Raw genomic sequence first — 17,254 nt, forward strand, 5'->3', positions numbered from 1 at the left:
AATCGCGTGTCGAGTCGCGGTTAAACCTTGAATGACGAACATGGGTCATTTGTGACCCAGACTTTAAACCTAGGCTAGAACACAGGCCAAAACTTTTGATTCAAACTTTTATACGAGATTTCGATATGGGTAAAAAATGACCCGGGTTCACTAACCACGTGTCCGTTTTTCGAGGGTTAAAGGGATGACAAGGATTTGCGGGAATTTTTACCCGTTTCACGCTATTGCGTATTGTTTCGATAAATGTATACTTTCAATATGTTTGACCGCTTTTCACTGGCCGTCTATGCTTACTTTTTTTTCGATAAAAAATGTGTCGAGTAAGGTTGGTTCTCAATGCACACGTTTCATTCATCCGTTACACGACATCTATTTACGTGTCGGAACAATTATCGATCGACGCGCTTAATTTAGGACCGTACTGGCAGCCTATATGTTTTCTAATTGCTTCTACTCCATTAATCAACGACATTGATCGAATATATCATTTTGGTCTTAATTTTTCATGCTTCCAAACGCGCGACTTGGTGACAATAGTCTAAACACGTCAATTCGCGGTTAGATAAGCTAAAAAGATAATTACCGGTACGCGAATCGGTGTAAAAAAATACGCGCAGTTACCATGTGCAATACCTACAACTGTCATCGATTATTTTTCACGGTTCGCGTCGGTAACAAGAAATGTACGTGAACGGAATATCGAATTTAAATTGAGTGGGGATACTTTAGGTTGATTCTGAATTGACATATCTTTAGGTTAAGCAGTTCGTATTTTAACGCTGGAACTGCTATAACCTATCCTGCTTTCACTAAACGTTTGTTTACAACTCACGTGATTGGTGACGATGATCTCGGCGCGAAATGGACACGAGCCGTTCGCTACGAGTTCTATTTCTCCTCTTGCATATGCCATTGCGTAGGACACTTTCCATCGCAAAATAATCTCTTGAAATTCATTCTTCAACTATTACTTGCATAATGTATATCATATTTTACCCCTTGCTTTCGATGGTTCATCGTTTACTATGTGTCTGTTTCTTCCAATGTTTCGAGGGAAGTAATTACGCAACAAACACGCGAATTCGATTCGCTAATATCACGTGGTCGGTGTCCAATTATCCGATAGTAATTTGTTCGGCACGGGGCAGGAAATGACGGAAAATGGAAAATGCGCGCGCGGTACCTTATTATCTCTGTGTACTCTTCAGTTTTTCGCATCATCGACAGAATTCTTGCTTACACGAGGCACACGAAAATAAATGGCAAACTGTTCCGTGACGCAGTTAAACGGACTCTCGCAAGCTCGTTGAATCGATTGAAAGCCTATCGAATCAATTTATCGATTTGCAATTTTCCTCCGAAAACGTAATCGTTCGGTTTCTGCAATCCGACTATGCGAAAATAAAGTCCTATAGAACACACACGGCAATGGGTATAAAAGACAATACAATTGCAACGGTTAGCCTGTAAGCTTTCTCCGATATAGAAATCTATTTAAAACTGTATACCTTTGCAAAGTCGCAACATTGGTATACGCGTTCGGACGATCTCATAAAGTACAAAATGGCGGCGAAGCAGTCGACGCAGCATTCCAGGAGTACGCATGCGCACGCCTGCGCCACAGAAAAGTAGTACGCCGTATATTTCGCGTGGTAGAATCACGGTTCTCGTTCCCGTACCGTGGAAAAGCCCAACGGCGATCGTGTTTCGGTCGTTTAACCCGAATCTGATAGGTCATTCGATCGGTGTACGACGCGTTGTACGCATTTGCGTTTGATCTACAGACGAATCCGGACGTCGAGGGTGCGCATTGGACCAGTGCGCATCGCGGTGGACCGAAACACGGAGAGCGAGATCAGTGGGAGAGTCGAGAGTGTAATGTCTGATAAGACGAGCGATGGACAGCCGTGCGAGCGCGTGATCCTTCTTTCGATTTTGACAGTTCTACCGTGAAAAGTAAGCCGAACGAACAATTTGATTCGCGAGCAGCCGCCGTGTCGCGTTTACTATGCACGCGTCAATGTGCCATTGATCGAAAGGGGACTGACGGTGGACCGATTCAGAAAATCGCAGCAACGAAGAAAAGCACAAGTGGTCGTTGGTGTGTGTCCACGCGTTGTGTCGCCGCGCCGTGTGAGCACCTACGTGTCTTTCCTTTAAAGTATAGGGAACACCGACCGGAGGTAGCCTGCCCTCCACTATACGAGAAACTAAACAAGGGCCAATTCCCCGTCATTGGTTTTCCCACTGGCAAACAAAGGCGGCTGGTTTCGGTGCCTGCCTTTGACCACTCGGTATAATATTGCCTCTCTCTTTCCAGATTTTACGGCTACCGCCGAGGATGAGCTTAGCTTTCGAAGGAGCCAAGTCCTTAAGGTTTGTATAGAACTATGCTTGCCGTGTCATTGTATACGTCATCCGAGCCACGAATACGGCAGAAAAGGGTGTAGCGTTGTCGATTTTCAACGCACAGTTTATCAACCCCGAACTTTCCGAACTGCTGTCCTGCGAGCGGATATCGCGTGTCGGTTAAGGATATCCTAGCGACAATGCACAGCGTTCCACTAGTCGATTGTACTTGGTTGCCTTTCTGTTTTCTTTTTCATTTTTAATTCTTTCGACTTTGTTGCTCGAGATCCAAGATCTTTATACTGGTCCAATTATGTTCGATCGGAAATTTGGTTCATAACGTTGGGCGAAAAGTTATTTAACATTGTTACGACGATAACAACTTCCTTTCCTTTTACTTCTTCCGTTTGTGGTTCAGGAGAAACGTATTAAGTCATACTTTCTTTCAGTAAACGTGCGTGGCATGTCCGTTAATGGAAAATATTTTCAGCATGTCTTTTCGTATTTTTTTTGTAAACTCGTCAGTAAGTTGTAATTTGATAACTGACAGTTTTGAACATCATAGAGTGACTGGATGTCAATGTTTTCAATATTGTTTGATTGAACATTTTGTTGTACAATGTTTTGTGAGGTGTATTGAAAATATACTATCTTGAATGTTCAAAATTTCTTATCCGATTTCATGAACTTACCTAACTTGATTATGTAGTTATTTGTTTAAGACAAGTATAGATAGGGACATTTTACATGATTCAATTCTGAATAAGCTTTATCGATAAACCCCCTATACAATGATTTTATTTGTTATCTGTTGCTGTAATAATATTTTTCTTCTGAAAGGACGTATTTACCAGTCTTGTTTCATCAATGAGTAGAGTATAACAAATGTGTTATTCTTATAGATTCTAAATATGGAGGATGACATGAACTGGTATAGAGCTGAACTAGATTCCAGAGAAGGACTCATTCCAAGTAACTACATAGAGATGAAAAACCATGAGTGGGTTTCCTTTCTTTTAATATACAAAAATATTCTATATTGTAAGTCCCTACAGAATTCTCTTAATTAATGCATGTTTTGTGTCCTTTCAGTTGGTATTATGGAAGAATAACCAGAGCAGATGCAGAAAGACTATTAATGAACAAGCAAGAAGGGGCTTTTCTTATCAGAATTAGCGAAAGTTCTCCTGGTGATTTTTCTTTGTCCGTTAAGTTAGTAAAATACTATCCAGAAAAGCCAAATATGTTTATACAAACATTCGATAAACTATGCTAGTAACTATTCAATGGTTTTATCATTAGATGTTCCGATGGTGTTCAGCACTTCAAAGTATTGAGGGATGCACAAGGAAAATTCTTCCTCTGGGTGGTGAAATTCAACAGTCTTAACGAATTAGTAGAATATCATCGTACGGCGTCTGTCTCTCGCTCACAAGATGTTAAACTACGAGATATGATACCAGAAGAAGTAATTATGCGTGCAAATTATTCGAATAATGTACACAGTAAAGATCGTTTCTCGAGTTTATATCGTTGCATTCTGTTTTCTTTCAGTGTCTAGTGCAAGCATTATATGATTTCATGCCACAAGAACCCGGTGAACTAGAATTTAAACGGGGGGATGTAATTACTGTAACGGACCGCACGGATCAGCATTGGTGGCACGGAGAAATTGGCAATCGACGGGGCCTGTTTCCATCTACATACGTTACTCCTTACCACTCCTAGGTGAATACACGGATATCGTCGGTATCGTGTAACTTCCACCTAATTTCCTCGAATAAAATAATGATGCATTTCAGGCCTCATGTCGCGCGCACAGAGGCCAGAGGCATCGGCCGCATTATCCCACCACAATCACGTACAGGATCAGAGTAACGGCAGAATTAATCAACAATATTTTGCAAACTCCTCCTATTGAATGGGCTACCAGGATGTATTGGTGGTCTAGACGTCGAGTCGTTTAGCTTGGCTTGATATACCATTAGCACTGTTCATTGGTCTCATTGAAAAAAAAAACTTCTCCACGTTTAACGATATAAATACGCAAACGTAGAGTTCCTTCATGTAGCAGACAAACAGGGTAGCAAGTTTCTATCGTTTGTCCACTGCATCGGCTAGATGAACTTTTCACTGGGACTGATACTATTACTCGATCTTCTTGATAGACATTATGCGTGTAAAATAGACACATCTCTCAAGCATCTCATATTTCAGTTTCACGAGTAATCGAGTAGAGAGTAGGTTTGAAAATACATTCGTAACATTTCACCTGTGACAAAGAAATCTTGAAATGGTGTTTCCTATTTCTTGGTAGTCCATTAAATGGAGTTATTCGTATGCAATGGTACAATATCAAAACTTTGTACATCAATTGACAAAGAGTATCGGCCATATTGAACGAAAAATACATATTGTTTCGAAAGGCAGTTTTATGACTGGACTGGCATATAAACATTGTATTTTTCAAATATGAGGATTCGCTGTTCGAAGAATGGGGGACCTTGGTGATAAAGAGCCTAGTAAAGCTACCCTTACGCGAAATACAAGAACTTTATATAGATATAGCATTAAAGCGCGTCGCCTTTTGGCATAAAATGCACACTATGCCTCTATGTTGTGGATATTTTTACAAGTAAGAACGGGAAGATAATATTCCTCCGATAATTGAGACAAATCTGATACTGATGCATCAGATATATTTGCTGTGTATCATATAATATAGACTTGTACTTTCAGACTGTACGTTGAGTAACCATTCAGACAACTTTCAAGTTAAATCAGTTTGCTTTTTTTTTTTAAATATTAGCGAAATTACAATTTGCAACTACTAATAAGCTGTTTCATGGTTTCATTTTTTTTTTCCAATCATGCTCGTACGATCGGAAAAACTTATTTTTACGATTATTGATTATCCTGTGACATATAGTTTCTGTTTGAGAAACACGTTTTTGCTAAAGATTTTACAACAAAGAACGAATGAAAATGCCACTTTTACACGGACTTGTGGTACGTGTTATTATAATCTTTAACAGGTCTCGAGGACAACGAGCGACTGATTTATTCTTTGTAACGCGTTAGAAATAAATTAGCGATCGAAAGGAAAACTTAGACGACTATCAGAATATAAATATGTAATAAATTTTACGTCAGATATGAATTTCTGTTCTGTAATGCATTTTTCGACAAATGCCAAAAAGCGATACGATAAATCGGAAGTCGGCCATGCGAAATAGATTTGTCTGTATAAACTGAAACATGTAATTTTTGAAAGAACGAAAGTTCGTGTATATTTTTTAAATAATTTCTTTTTATCAGATTATTTCGGCAAATCTTACTTTCTCATCTTCGTGTAAACAATGAAAATACGTAGCCGTACTTTGTAATTATTATTATTAATTATTATTATTATTCGTTATGTTACATTTTATTGATAACAATATATTATATTAATTACACTTGCATGCTTCATTTACTACGCCCATAATCCATAGAACTTGTATTATGTACAATTAAATAATGCATTATCCTTCTTGAAAGGGAAAAAGGAGCAATTATTCTAAAATAATAATCGTTTCTTTTGATTCTAAGACTGCAATAATTATACGATATAGAACTACATATTTAGTTTCGATATCGAACCCAAAACCATGATTACGAACGTTTAAGAATACGACGTTAAAAAGTATACACATATATACATACATAGTTGTTTAATTCTATTTGTATTGTCGATACTTTTTGAAGTGGTTTATAGTGTTTTATATAGTTCCTAACGACGCTAGTATTATCCTGATCAAATTGGGAGAAAAATGAAAATGCATTGAATTGAATACCCTGGCATGGGCTTTTTATAATGTTTGAATTGGAGAACAGCAGCGATCGGACACTTGGATTTCCAAGAAAAGAGTTGTTTGTAGATTCATTCTAATTCGTAGTTGATGTTATAAAAAATGTGGATATAGGATAGATGTTCGTCAACATTTTTAAAGACCAGTAAGATAGACTTTAAGAGATACAAAGCGTACAGATTCACACTTGCATTGCGTACTTAAAGATTGCTTGTGTCAACGAATATTATCATGCAGTGTATACTTTTTTTTAATTATTTTTGTTTTTACTATTTGCTACTACGTATTAGCAGTTGTTTATATACGTATTGCGCACTGTCGTTCTTTAAATATTTTACATCGACCGACTAAAAGCAGAGCATTAGAGCGACGCAAACCTAAATTTACTGTAAGTAATGTTTCCACCAATATATATGTGTAAAATTGCTGAAACTAATCTGGAATTGAGTTGTTTCGAGACAACAGTATACCATGATATATCTGGACCAAGAAATGTATAATAAACGAATGTAATAAAGTTACATGTTTGAACAAACTTTGTTTTTTTAATCTCGATTCTAATCATTGCTACTCAAATTAAAATGCATTATATCAAAGCATAAGTAATGATACCAAGCCATTCATTGTGTAACAAGTAAATACTACTATGATATAATAAAGTGCTAACTAACTGTAACCATTATTCTTTTGTTCATCAAATAACTGTCATATATTTCATTATTTTTATCTTACATGGTACTTACAAAAGTTATATAATCTATATGTAGTTTTATCTTAAGATTGTATACATTTTCAATAGGGCAGGCTCATATGAAAAGTTCATTTAACATACTAGTCTATAAGAAATATATCTTCCAGCAGTTTCAGAAGGCCTAATAATTTTTACAACCTGTCCACGTTTCAAACCAAAGTAACGTGCTACAGGATCACCAGCCTGTATACGCATCAGCTGATTTTCTTTCAACTTATACCTGGTAAGTAATTCTTCCTTCTCATCCGGAGTAAGTACAATATGTTCAGGTACCAATTCATGCTCAGTTATGTTAATGAGTAACTCGGATTCTAAGAACTGTTCCAATATGTATTTGGGGGCCATGTCTACCAAAGATTGTTTCGCGGATGGTGTCATGCCTTGTTGCACAACAATTATAGCCCTATCATAAGAAATATTTACTTAAAATAGCACTGGTAAAAGATAATTAAATGTCAAATAATGATTCCTATATTCTAAAAGTTTAGCAACGAATTACCTGTGAATTTTTTCTTCCTGCATACGCTGACAATAAGTTTTAATGGTTTTGATGCCAATTTTAGGCTCATCGGGAAAGAAAACAAAAAGCTGATCTGTAGGATCGTCGTTGTGGGCTACCAAAACAATTAGATCACTGCGTGCTGGTCTTTTTTCACTCGGTTTATCACCGAATTGCTCCTTAAATTGTTCTAAAGTCTGATCCAACTCATCCTGAGTAACGAGATAACCTCGATCGTGGCATAACTGCATCACCGTTTTTCTAATTCGCCACAATTTATACGTTTCAGCTTCGTCATCCATTTCTCGATTAAATAAAATCTAATTCTATATGCGAACTGTTATTATTACTGTTATAAATTCTGTCCGATTGCTACTTTACTTAGCCTGTAATGATTAGCGGCGAAAATGCGTCTCTGTTTCCATACACATAACCTGCCACACATATGTCAGTTAGGGTACAAATGTAGGGTACAATCTAGTCGTTCGAAAATTGATAATTACACAGATTATTAGCAGATACTTAATCACACATGAAAAGATTGTAAAATAAATTATTAACGGTGTGCACGTTTACGAGGAATCACGAGCAATGCAAATATACGCTGGGGACATCTAACAGAGAATAACATGTACTAAACTCTTGTGCCACCTCCTCTTATTTACGACCTCCTGTTTCATCATGCTTCGCGCGTACGTACCAGGAGCTTATGAAACGGTTTCGAAAGTAGGTGGCACGAGCATTACGCTCTGTCCTTGTCGCACAATCTACTTCTCTTTGTCTTACACATTACAGACATTAGAAAAGCAAACAACCCTTCCAGAAATAGTTAATAATTACTTTATTTTATTTCTAACTAATCAACCAAATGCTAATTATGTTTCAGGGGTTCCTTTTCTTCAATAAATACAAATTTTGTATTAATACAGGCATGTAGGAATGAAAATTGAGATAGTTATGGCTTTAATAATACTTTTATTTAATAAATCGTAAAAACAATACACCATTTTCTATAGTATTTATGTAAGCATTCAACTTCTCATAATCTCACAATATTGCATGCTTTAGACTTTGCAATATTGTGGAAAATTGGCTACTCAAGTATGGAGTTAGGTTCGTTTTTTAATTTACCATTTGATTATTCAATTCTGCCCCATTTGCTTAGATATAAACTCTTTATCTCTATTCCAAAGTATACTGCATATGGCATTTAACTGATAAGAATAATCAAATATTTCAGATCTTGTTGACAATTTATTAATATCAACCCTGATAACTTTAACTTTCCATTTGTCTTCAAACTCCTTTATCCTTGCATCCTCTATTGTAGAACTTGACCATGGTTTAAATCTATAAAGGGTTGTTCAGATATGTTTAGACAATCATAGAAAATATTGAAATGTAGTTATAGGAACAAATAAAGGTAAGTTACTAACTTACTTTGTTCCTATTACTATATTGGCTGGTTTTTCCTTTATAGATGCCATTGTATTCATCAAATATGGAACATCATTAAAACCTGTGGCATCATCGAAACAAAACACAGAACATATGGCATCAACTTTATCCTTGCATGCCTAAAAATTTAAATGATGGTGACTTGTGTTCGTATACATATAACTTGAATATGTTCTACATACAGGCAGTATATGATTATATTTTTTAATGCTTGTTTCAGAAGTATCCCAAAATTGTAATTTAAATAAGACAACTTTATCCCATATCTTGACTGGCCAAAAGACATTTGTCTTCTTTATTCCATTTGTTTCTACGTAATTAATGGACTCCTGTATACCAGCCAAATGTGCTACAACAGATGTTTTGCCTACTCCTGATCTGCCAACCATAAAAATTTTATATGTAACTTCCTCAATTGAAGATGGTAAGGGTGGTCTTTCTAGAATACCTACAAATTTTGGCAGAATGTGACCACCTGATTCATTAATATCAACTAAATTTATAAAATTACAAATCGTCCATCCCATGATTATACTATGTACCATAAAATCGTCTTTTCTTCGACGTGTTCACGTAAAAATGATGCACCAACGATTCACCTTCCATCGAATGTAACCAATTCACGTTTATTGCGTTCATGATGGAACGCGAAAAATATAAAAGAATGAACCGACAAATTCAGGAATCAGCGGTAAATATTGACGATCATCTTCGTTCCATTCGTTCTGTATCTAAGAAGAGTACGAATGAGTGAGAATTATTTCGGGTTAAGGATGCCAAGCTTTACAAAATCTTTAGTTGTTCCTCCTGTTCTATTCAAGTAACAAATACATACTCTTCTTAACAATGTGAGATCCTTCATTGGATACTTCCAAACTGATTCGAATCATAAGTAATCATTAGTTACAGCGTTTTTAATAAATATTCAATCTTTCGCTCTTAGAAATAAAGTCACTTTTGTAACGCCATCTACGGAAAAACACCCAACTTACAAGCCAATTAGTACCAAATGGTGACCACGGGATAGTACCACCATTCAAATTTACACAAATTTCAGGTCACTGTTCTACGATTTTCCTTAGACCATTTTCTACACCAAACATTTAAATTAAAGTTTACAGAACATAGATTAGAGTTTAATAATTCTTAATTAACAATATAATTTTTATTAGATAAAAAACTGCCGAGTTGTGTGGTACTGAATGATTGTGCCATCTTACGATAAAATATGAGTACTAAATGGCTAGTAGCTTCAGCCTTTTTCCGTAGATGGTGCTAAAAACCCATTCAATTCCTTTGTCAACACACATAAAATGATTAAATATTAATTAAAAACACCACAATCCGTCGTTATTAATGCATAATATCAATTCAAATGGCTTCCATATGCTATCTGATACCTTTAGATGCAATTTTTATTCTGAATGTGTGTAGTTATTCTGTATTTTTGAAAAATGCTTGACATACCACTGAATACTACGATACATGATACATTTCTGCCGTTGACTCTTGGAATGTATCGTGGTACGAACAACTATTCTAATCCTCAGTGAAGATATGATTCTACGAATCTCTTAAATATACGTATCTGTCAACCAATCAGAATAAGTCCCGCCTTACCAGAACCAATCGCAATCATTCCAGTATGTCAATGCAAAGGGACACTAATTCCATTAGCACTGAAGTTGGCGTCAATTCGATGAATGCCACATTGACCAATAAAATCCATTTACAACACGTAACGCGTTGTTTGCAGTTGCGTCGCCATATTGTATATTTAACGCGGGTTACTGGCGCGTGTATGGGCTTTCTGTAGCATTTTCCGCTGAATAAAAGTGCGTGAACTAAAAAGTATTGTCAAATATCACGCGCAATGGATCCAGAAAAGTTGAAAGTGGTCGAATTAAGGACAGAACTCTCACAGCGTGGACTCGATACGAAAGGCGTCAAGTCAGTGCTCGTAGAAAGACTTCGTAAAGCATTACAGGAAGAAAATGCAAGTCGTAAGTTGTACATTCTTTAATCAGTGGTATTTCGTTGACTTGAATACTTCTACTTGCGTTATTCATCGCGTAATGATCAACGTACCCCGTTTACTCCAATGTTGACAAACATTCGGATCAGGTGATAGCGACCATTCCAATGATTTCTCTGCTACGTAATTCGACCAACAAATAATCAGTCAAACAGGTCAAAGCAGTGTATTTATCATCACTAAAAAGTAATCGGTAACCGTAAGATAAATGTTTCTTATAATTCTAACCACGCGCAAACAGAAACCTTACGTTCTTGTTTTGTGTTTACATACGTTCTTGCGCGCGACGCTCCCCGAAAATTTTCTTCATATTTAATCGATACACTTCTTCTTTGACTCATCTTAATTATCTTCATCGTTTACGTTTACAATTATTTTTCGTTTGTATAATTTTGTGTATACTTATCATTATTTTTTAACTTGCTTTGATACAAACACACCTTGAATTTATAGAAGATGAAGGGAAAGCAAATACCTTTGCAGAAAATACACACGATGTAACAAGCCAAGAAAATGATGAGAGGTCGTCAGAATCGGCCAAAGTACCACAGACACCGAAAAAATCTAGTAGACTGTCCAAAAATGCAGCACCGGTGACACCACGTGAAACTCCTGGAGCAAAGAAACGAAGGACTTCTAGGGTCACTTACTCTAGGAAACGGACTTCTCCGAAAAAATCAGATCAAAATGATAGGTCTCGTGAGTCATCACCTGCAATATCAGAACCTGCTCTACAAGAAGAACCTACTATATTGGAGGAAGGTACGGGGCAAGAAGACATTGCCTCGCAAGAAGAAAAATCTGAATCCTTGGAAAGAATCAAAGAAGCAGAAACAGAAGAGCCACTGCAAAATGTAAAAAATGAAAGTTCAGATGCAATGAAAATTACAAAAGATGAAGATGAAACAAAAGATAGGGAGAGTAAAGCAGGTGTTGCACAAGTATTTAATGCAAAGTCACCTGTAAAGAGTAACGACAAAGAAAATTTGTCTGTGAAAAAGTTAGAGGAAAAGGTAGATTATAAGGATCAACCTCAGGAACCAATACAGGTTGCTGAGACGGAAGAAAACTTGGAAAGTACAGAGGTTTTATCAGACAACAAACTTAGTGAGACAGATATAGTAAAGAATGATGAACCAAGTACATTTAAGGAAGAAGAAAATAGAATGGAAGACACGAAAGAGGAATCTCTTGAGAATGACAAAGAAATGGTAGAAGCACCAGATGATGTGCAAATTGTAGAACCTGTTAGTGACATTAAAACTAGCGACATTCCTCAAACACAAGAACCAACAGACGATTTACTTGAGCAAGAACAGAATACAGATGAGAATGAAAATGACGAAGCAAAACCTGAAGATAGTTCAATGGAGGATCAGAATATTTTATCGGGTAACGAAAAAGCAGTGGACGATATTATTGACGATAAACAAAATGAACAGGTATGCACAAACAATTCTTTGTTGAATGTACATTTTTTTTAATGTAACAGATACTTGTATTTTTAATTTTCACAAGTTTAGACTCTTGGATTAACTATAGGTCCTTTTCTGTTTCGTAAAATACATTTTACGTTTACGCCATTCGCCAACTTTATCTTCTCTGTACTTTTATCTCGTGTAATCCGCGATCTCAGTAAAATATAGAGGACTGCAAATAAAATCAACAGATAAACTTGAAACAATGTAACCACGATGCTTTTCGTAATTGTGTTTCAAAATTGAAGCAATTGAAATAAATTTAGTTGTCCTCGACATTTCGATACATGAGAACCTTACTGTATCTACAGGAAATATTACTTTTTAATCATTGACCTGTTTTCGTTTACGTGGAAAGGATGTAGAAATGACGGAACTAAAAGTCGAAGAAGATACAGACGTAGAATTGAAAGAGCAAGGTAAGAATGAAGCCATAAAGGATCGAAAGCGGAAAAGATCGCCTAGCCCTATGGAAGATCGTGAAGATTCACCCGCAGTTGAACTCATCGAAAACGAACCCGAAATCGACGATGCTGCTTTAATTTTATCTTGGTGTAGGTGTTTTTTTTTTTTTAGTATAAATCGAAATAAGCACATTACGTTCCTTTGAATTAGTTAATTGTACAGAAATTTTTTTGTAGATGATTCGGATTTGAATTTGGTTATCGACAAGGAAGGATTTTTTACTGCTACCCCAATGCACAACGATGGATTCTCGCATATGTGGGCTGGCGCAAGAGCTTCGTATGGTTTTCTTCGTGGAAAAGTGTATTACGAAGCAAAAATCGTAGACCTATGCCCTGCCGATAGAGAAAACGAAGAATACCCGCACATACTTAGAATTGGTTGGTCGACTCCGTACACATCGATGCAACTTGGAGAAGACAAGTTCAGTTTCGGGTACAGTAGCAGTGGTAAAAAATTAACCGATAATCAGTTCGAAGATTATGGGCTTCAGTTCGGTAAAGACGACGTTATTGGCTGTTATTTCGATGCAACATCCGAGAATAGTATCGTGTTGTCGTATACCATAAATGGGAAAGACCAAGGCACGGCTTTTAACATCTCGAAGGAAGAACTCGGCGAGAAATCATTATTCCCGCATGTTTTAAGCAAGAACTGTAGCTTTTCCTGTAATTTCGGTCAGGAGAAACCATGGGCTGAAGAAGTTCTAGACGATTACACTTCCATTGGACAGATAGATTCTCAGCATAAGATTCCAGGTCCACGGAGACCCGACAAAAAAGAAGAATGCGAAGTTATAATGATGTGCGGATTACCCGGTTGTGGGAAGACCACTTGGGCGATCAAACACGCGGCCGAACAACCCCACAAAATGTACAATATTTTAGGACTCGGTAGTCTAATCGACAAAATAAAAGTATGTAGATTATACGGTTTGATAAATTACAAGAACGTACCACATATACCGAAATATATTTTAACAACGTTATTTCAGGATTCAGATTTGTCGCACAAAGAGAACAACAATGATCAGTGGGAGGTTCTTATCGATAAGTGTACCCGCGTGTTAGATAAGTTACTGGAAATAGCTCCAACTAGAAGACGCAACTATATATTAGACCAGGTATGTACGACATATTTACTCATTAACATTTGCGATGTTCGGTTTCTCCACCTATTTTGTATCTCATTTTTTTAATAACCACGTTTGTATGTTCCATGAAATTGGAATACAGACAAATGTATATCCTTCCGCACAAAGGCGTAAAATGAAGAATTTCAGTGGGTACCAGAGAAAAGCGATGGTATTGGTACCCTCCGAAGAAGAATTCAAATCGCGCGTTGCTAAACACAAACCGATCGAAGGCAAGGAACCTGCTGAATCTGTACTAATGGAAATGAAAGGTTTGTTAGAATATTTCCGAGCCTGAGACTGCTGTATATTACACTGATATATTTTAGAACCTTGATTTTATATACCTCAACTTACATGATGTATTTGGTTCCAGCAAGTTTCCGAGCTCCGGTCGTTGGCGAACATTTTGACGTTGTCGAATGGATCGAACTGAGTCAGGAGGATGGCGAGAAGCTTATAATCAAATACCTTAAAGAGGCAAAAGAAGCCGGCTACGGTCAACAGCAAGCGAGTAAACGACCACGATTCGATTCAAGACCAGAGAATGCTCGAGAAAATCGCAATAACGCGCGAAGTAATCGCGATAACCGGGACAGTCGAGATTATCGTGACAGACGTGGCAATAATTGTAAGTGTTGTAGGAAGAATGAAAAAAAGGGCTAAATAAATACTCGAGAAAGATGATACTATTCCCAGTAAATGATGTTCACAGATTCTGAGAGGAATCGTAATCCTGGCTGGCGAGGTGGTGGTGGTGGTGGTGGGGGTGGTAACATGGGTTGGAGGGATAGACCTCAAAGGGGTGGACATAGGCACGGTGGCGGTTACGGTCCACCAGTATCGTGGAGAGGTGGTCGAGGAGCACCTATACCACTTGTACATCGTGGAATGGATAGAAGAGGCGGTACTGTAGACAGAAGAATGGGAAACGATAGAGGTCGAGCCGTAGGTTCGCGTCAAGGTGGCTGGGCTCCAATGGGGTAAGCAGAGTTCTCAATTCATTTCACTTTTTTTATGCGTGTTTCTTCTCGTAATGTGTATGTATTGTGTATGTGATAATAAAATTGTGCTTTTTCTTTTCATGCAAGAAATTATGCGGGGTCGCAACAATCCGCGTGGAATCAACAAGGTAATTGGTCGAGTGGCCAAGGTACTGCCTGGGGACAACAAAATAACTGGGGATCGCAACAGTGGGGTAGCTGGAAGAGCTACGGTCAGAGCTCTTACAGTCAGAACAACTATACTCAACAGGGCTACGGTAACGGAAATTGGAACAGTTGGAATCAGCAGTATTACAATCAGTATTGGGGCCAACAACAACAGCCGCAACAGCAACAGCAACAACAGGGCAGTCTAACTAACACGAGTGGTGATCAAACTGTAAACAAACAATAATCCACCACGATAAATGTCACAAGAGTGGAACAGTGAGGTACTATTACTGACTGTTATTTTGTTCTCATTTAAATCTATTTCTTAAGTAAGAAAATTTTGTAGTGCAAGATTGTTAGAGAATATTGCTCGAAGAATGTCTTGCGAAAAAAAGAAATTGAATCCGTACACCGTAGTAAGTGAACGAGATCTAGGATACAATATTCTTATCAATTCTTTCGGTTTACTTTTGCAGGCAAACACGGTGGAAAATGTAAAAAAAACTGCTTTAACTGGCGATTCCACGATAGGATATAGTCTCCCTCGATATCTACGAGGAGTATATGAAAGCTATAATCTTGGTCAGAGTGTTGTCAATGCCAGATTGGTTGGTTTTGATTGCACACACTCGAATAGATGGGGCAAATTTTTCCACGACAATATATTCACGATTTTTTTTTTGTTCGTATGTCGTATACGATATACAAATTCCAAAGTTATTGTGGTTTTATAAATCAAGTAACGATTTAGATTTGTCGCGTGAAGGCACCGTTACACATGCACCATAATACTGATTTGCATTGGAAGAATGCAGTACGAACCGTTGATGGATTATATAGCATTATGTAATTGCAATTTAAGGTTGATTTTCGAGAGGGGATCGCGTCACGACGCTAATGAATTTCGATTACGTGCGTGATTTTTTAACGAACAAAAGGGGGTAAACGTATAGTATAAAACGTCTTGTAACGCCTTTGAACGAAAAGACCTACCAAGAAGAAAAGTGTCGCGTATGGGTACACTATACAATTAAACACGAAAAGATTAAAAACACTTGCAACGGTTTATCGCTCTCGGAAAAGAAACGTGTAAATATGTACAGATTTTCAAACGTATTGCACGGAACGTTTATTGGAAATCTATTTATACATATATTAAGCAAAGTACCATACCATGTAATAAGGAGAGAAAACAAAAAAATACAGATCCGAGTTCTCGACAACACACGAGAGTGATATTGTATATGATTTTGTTTTATCTTTCTATATTAATGACAGTGTTGTACAAAAAAAGAGAATATCGTGTCACGAATAAATTATTAGACCTGATTTATATTTATCCGCGTTTTATTGAACGAATGAATTCGCGGGACTACCAGAATGTATTTTCAACTGTCGAATTGAATGATCTATTTTATAACTATCTAATATTGCTCTATGATCAAAAAAAAAAATATGCATTTTGTTACCCAACGTAAATCTCTTCTCCTTCGTCACTTTCCTTCTCCTTTAGTCAGATCACGCTGTCGTTACATACCCTTTTCCTCGTCACGGTTTTTTTAATTGCCCTCGGTTGCCCGCTGGAATAATCTCGGTTAACAAAATAGTACCCATCTTTCGTACGTTATGTTTCCGATTGTAACAAAGGAAATCGTTAGTTCATAGTTACAGGATGATTGTCTTTTTACCTCCTTTCTTTTAAAAAAAAATCTTATTTACAGTTTACGAGACTTCGAATTAAGGTACTTTAATCGAAGCATCGAAGGACATAAATAGATGCAGATCGAAGAGAATATAATAAGAAACGTAGGGAATGTGTGTTCCGTATATATACGCGTGACCACGATTCGAAGTCGACTACAAATCGAAGAGTGCTACATTTGCGTCAGATCACGAATCTATATGAACAAAATTTGTTTCCTCTCGTTCGAATAGAATAAGAGTATCGCCCAAAATTAATCCGTAATCGGAGAATTTACTTGTTGACAAAAGTGTACAAACTTAAATCGTAAAAATAAAAAATATCTTCTATTTATTTGGAGTTTAAACTATTTACAACCCAGATCGGATCGGCGCTATTTA

General features: G+C 37.1%; 4 protein-coding genes across 6 annotated transcripts; 2 read left to right on the forward strand and 2 right to left on the reverse strand.

The window, feature by feature from the left end:
- Positions 1-1,563: 1,563 nt before the first annotated feature.
- On the forward strand, positions 1,564-4,270 carry LOC107189879 (protein enhancer of sevenless 2B). The gene is made up of 6 exons (XM_015578558.1): positions 1,564-1,597; positions 2,321-2,376; positions 3,252-3,349; positions 3,442-3,561; positions 3,652-3,817; positions 3,904-4,270. Exons 1-6 carry the CDS (start codon positions 1,564-1,566, stop codon positions 4,075-4,077), a joined length of 648 nt encoding a protein of 215 aa, XP_015434044.1. The 3' UTR covers positions 4,078-4,270.
- A 2,733-nt stretch (positions 4,271-7,003) lies between these two features.
- Positions 7,004-8,034, reverse strand: LOC107189943 (DNA-directed RNA polymerases I, II, and III subunit RPABC1). Of its 2 annotated transcripts, XM_015578639.1 has the most exons (3): positions 7,832-8,034; positions 7,451-7,711; positions 7,004-7,354 (listed from the first exon to the last, which is right to left on the reverse strand). In XM_015578639.1, exons 2-3 carry the CDS (start codon positions 7,699-7,701, stop codon positions 7,024-7,026), a joined length of 582 nt encoding a protein of 193 aa, XP_015434125.1. In that variant the 5' UTR covers positions 7,702-7,711; positions 7,832-8,034; the 3' UTR covers positions 7,004-7,023. The 2 variants fall into 2 exon arrangements, with proteins under 2 accessions (XP_015434125.1, XP_015434124.1); XM_015578638.1 differs by lacking the exon at positions 7,832-8,034 and having other exon boundaries at positions 7,451-7,825.
- A 535-nt stretch (positions 8,035-8,569) lies between these two features.
- LOC107189964 (REM2- and Rab-like small GTPase 1) lies at positions 8,570-9,547 on the reverse strand. The gene is made up of 4 exons (XM_015578663.1): positions 9,451-9,547; positions 9,091-9,356; positions 8,891-9,027; positions 8,570-8,800 (listed from the first exon to the last, which is right to left on the reverse strand). Exons 1-4 carry the CDS (start codon positions 9,545-9,547, stop codon positions 8,593-8,595), a joined length of 708 nt encoding a protein of 235 aa, XP_015434149.1. The 3' UTR covers positions 8,570-8,592.
- A 1,130-nt stretch (positions 9,548-10,677) lies between these two features.
- On the forward strand, positions 10,678-16,478 carry LOC107189903 (heterogeneous nuclear ribonucleoprotein U). Of its 2 annotated transcripts, none has more exons than XM_015578585.1 (10): positions 10,678-10,911; positions 11,427-12,385; positions 12,780-12,975; positions 13,063-13,802; positions 13,881-14,009; positions 14,122-14,290; positions 14,395-14,649; positions 14,734-15,001; positions 15,110-15,453; positions 15,649-16,478. In XM_015578585.1, exons 1-9 carry the CDS (start codon positions 10,782-10,784, stop codon positions 15,414-15,416), a joined length of 3,153 nt encoding a protein of 1,050 aa, XP_015434071.1. In that variant the 5' UTR covers positions 10,678-10,781; the 3' UTR covers positions 15,417-15,453; positions 15,649-16,478. The 2 variants fall into 2 exon arrangements, with proteins under 2 accessions (XP_015434071.1, XP_015434070.1); XM_015578584.1 differs by having other exon boundaries at positions 11,397-12,385; positions 15,649-16,477.
- The last annotated feature ends 776 nt before the right edge of the window (positions 16,479-17,254 follow it).

The sequence above is a fragment of the Dufourea novaeangliae genome, unplaced genomic scaffold, assembly GCF_001272555.1.
Source record: "Dufourea novaeangliae isolate 0120121106 unplaced genomic scaffold, ASM127255v1 scaffold175, whole genome shotgun sequence".
NCBI classification, from domain to species: domain Eukaryota; kingdom Metazoa; phylum Arthropoda; class Insecta; order Hymenoptera; family Halictidae; genus Dufourea; species Dufourea novaeangliae.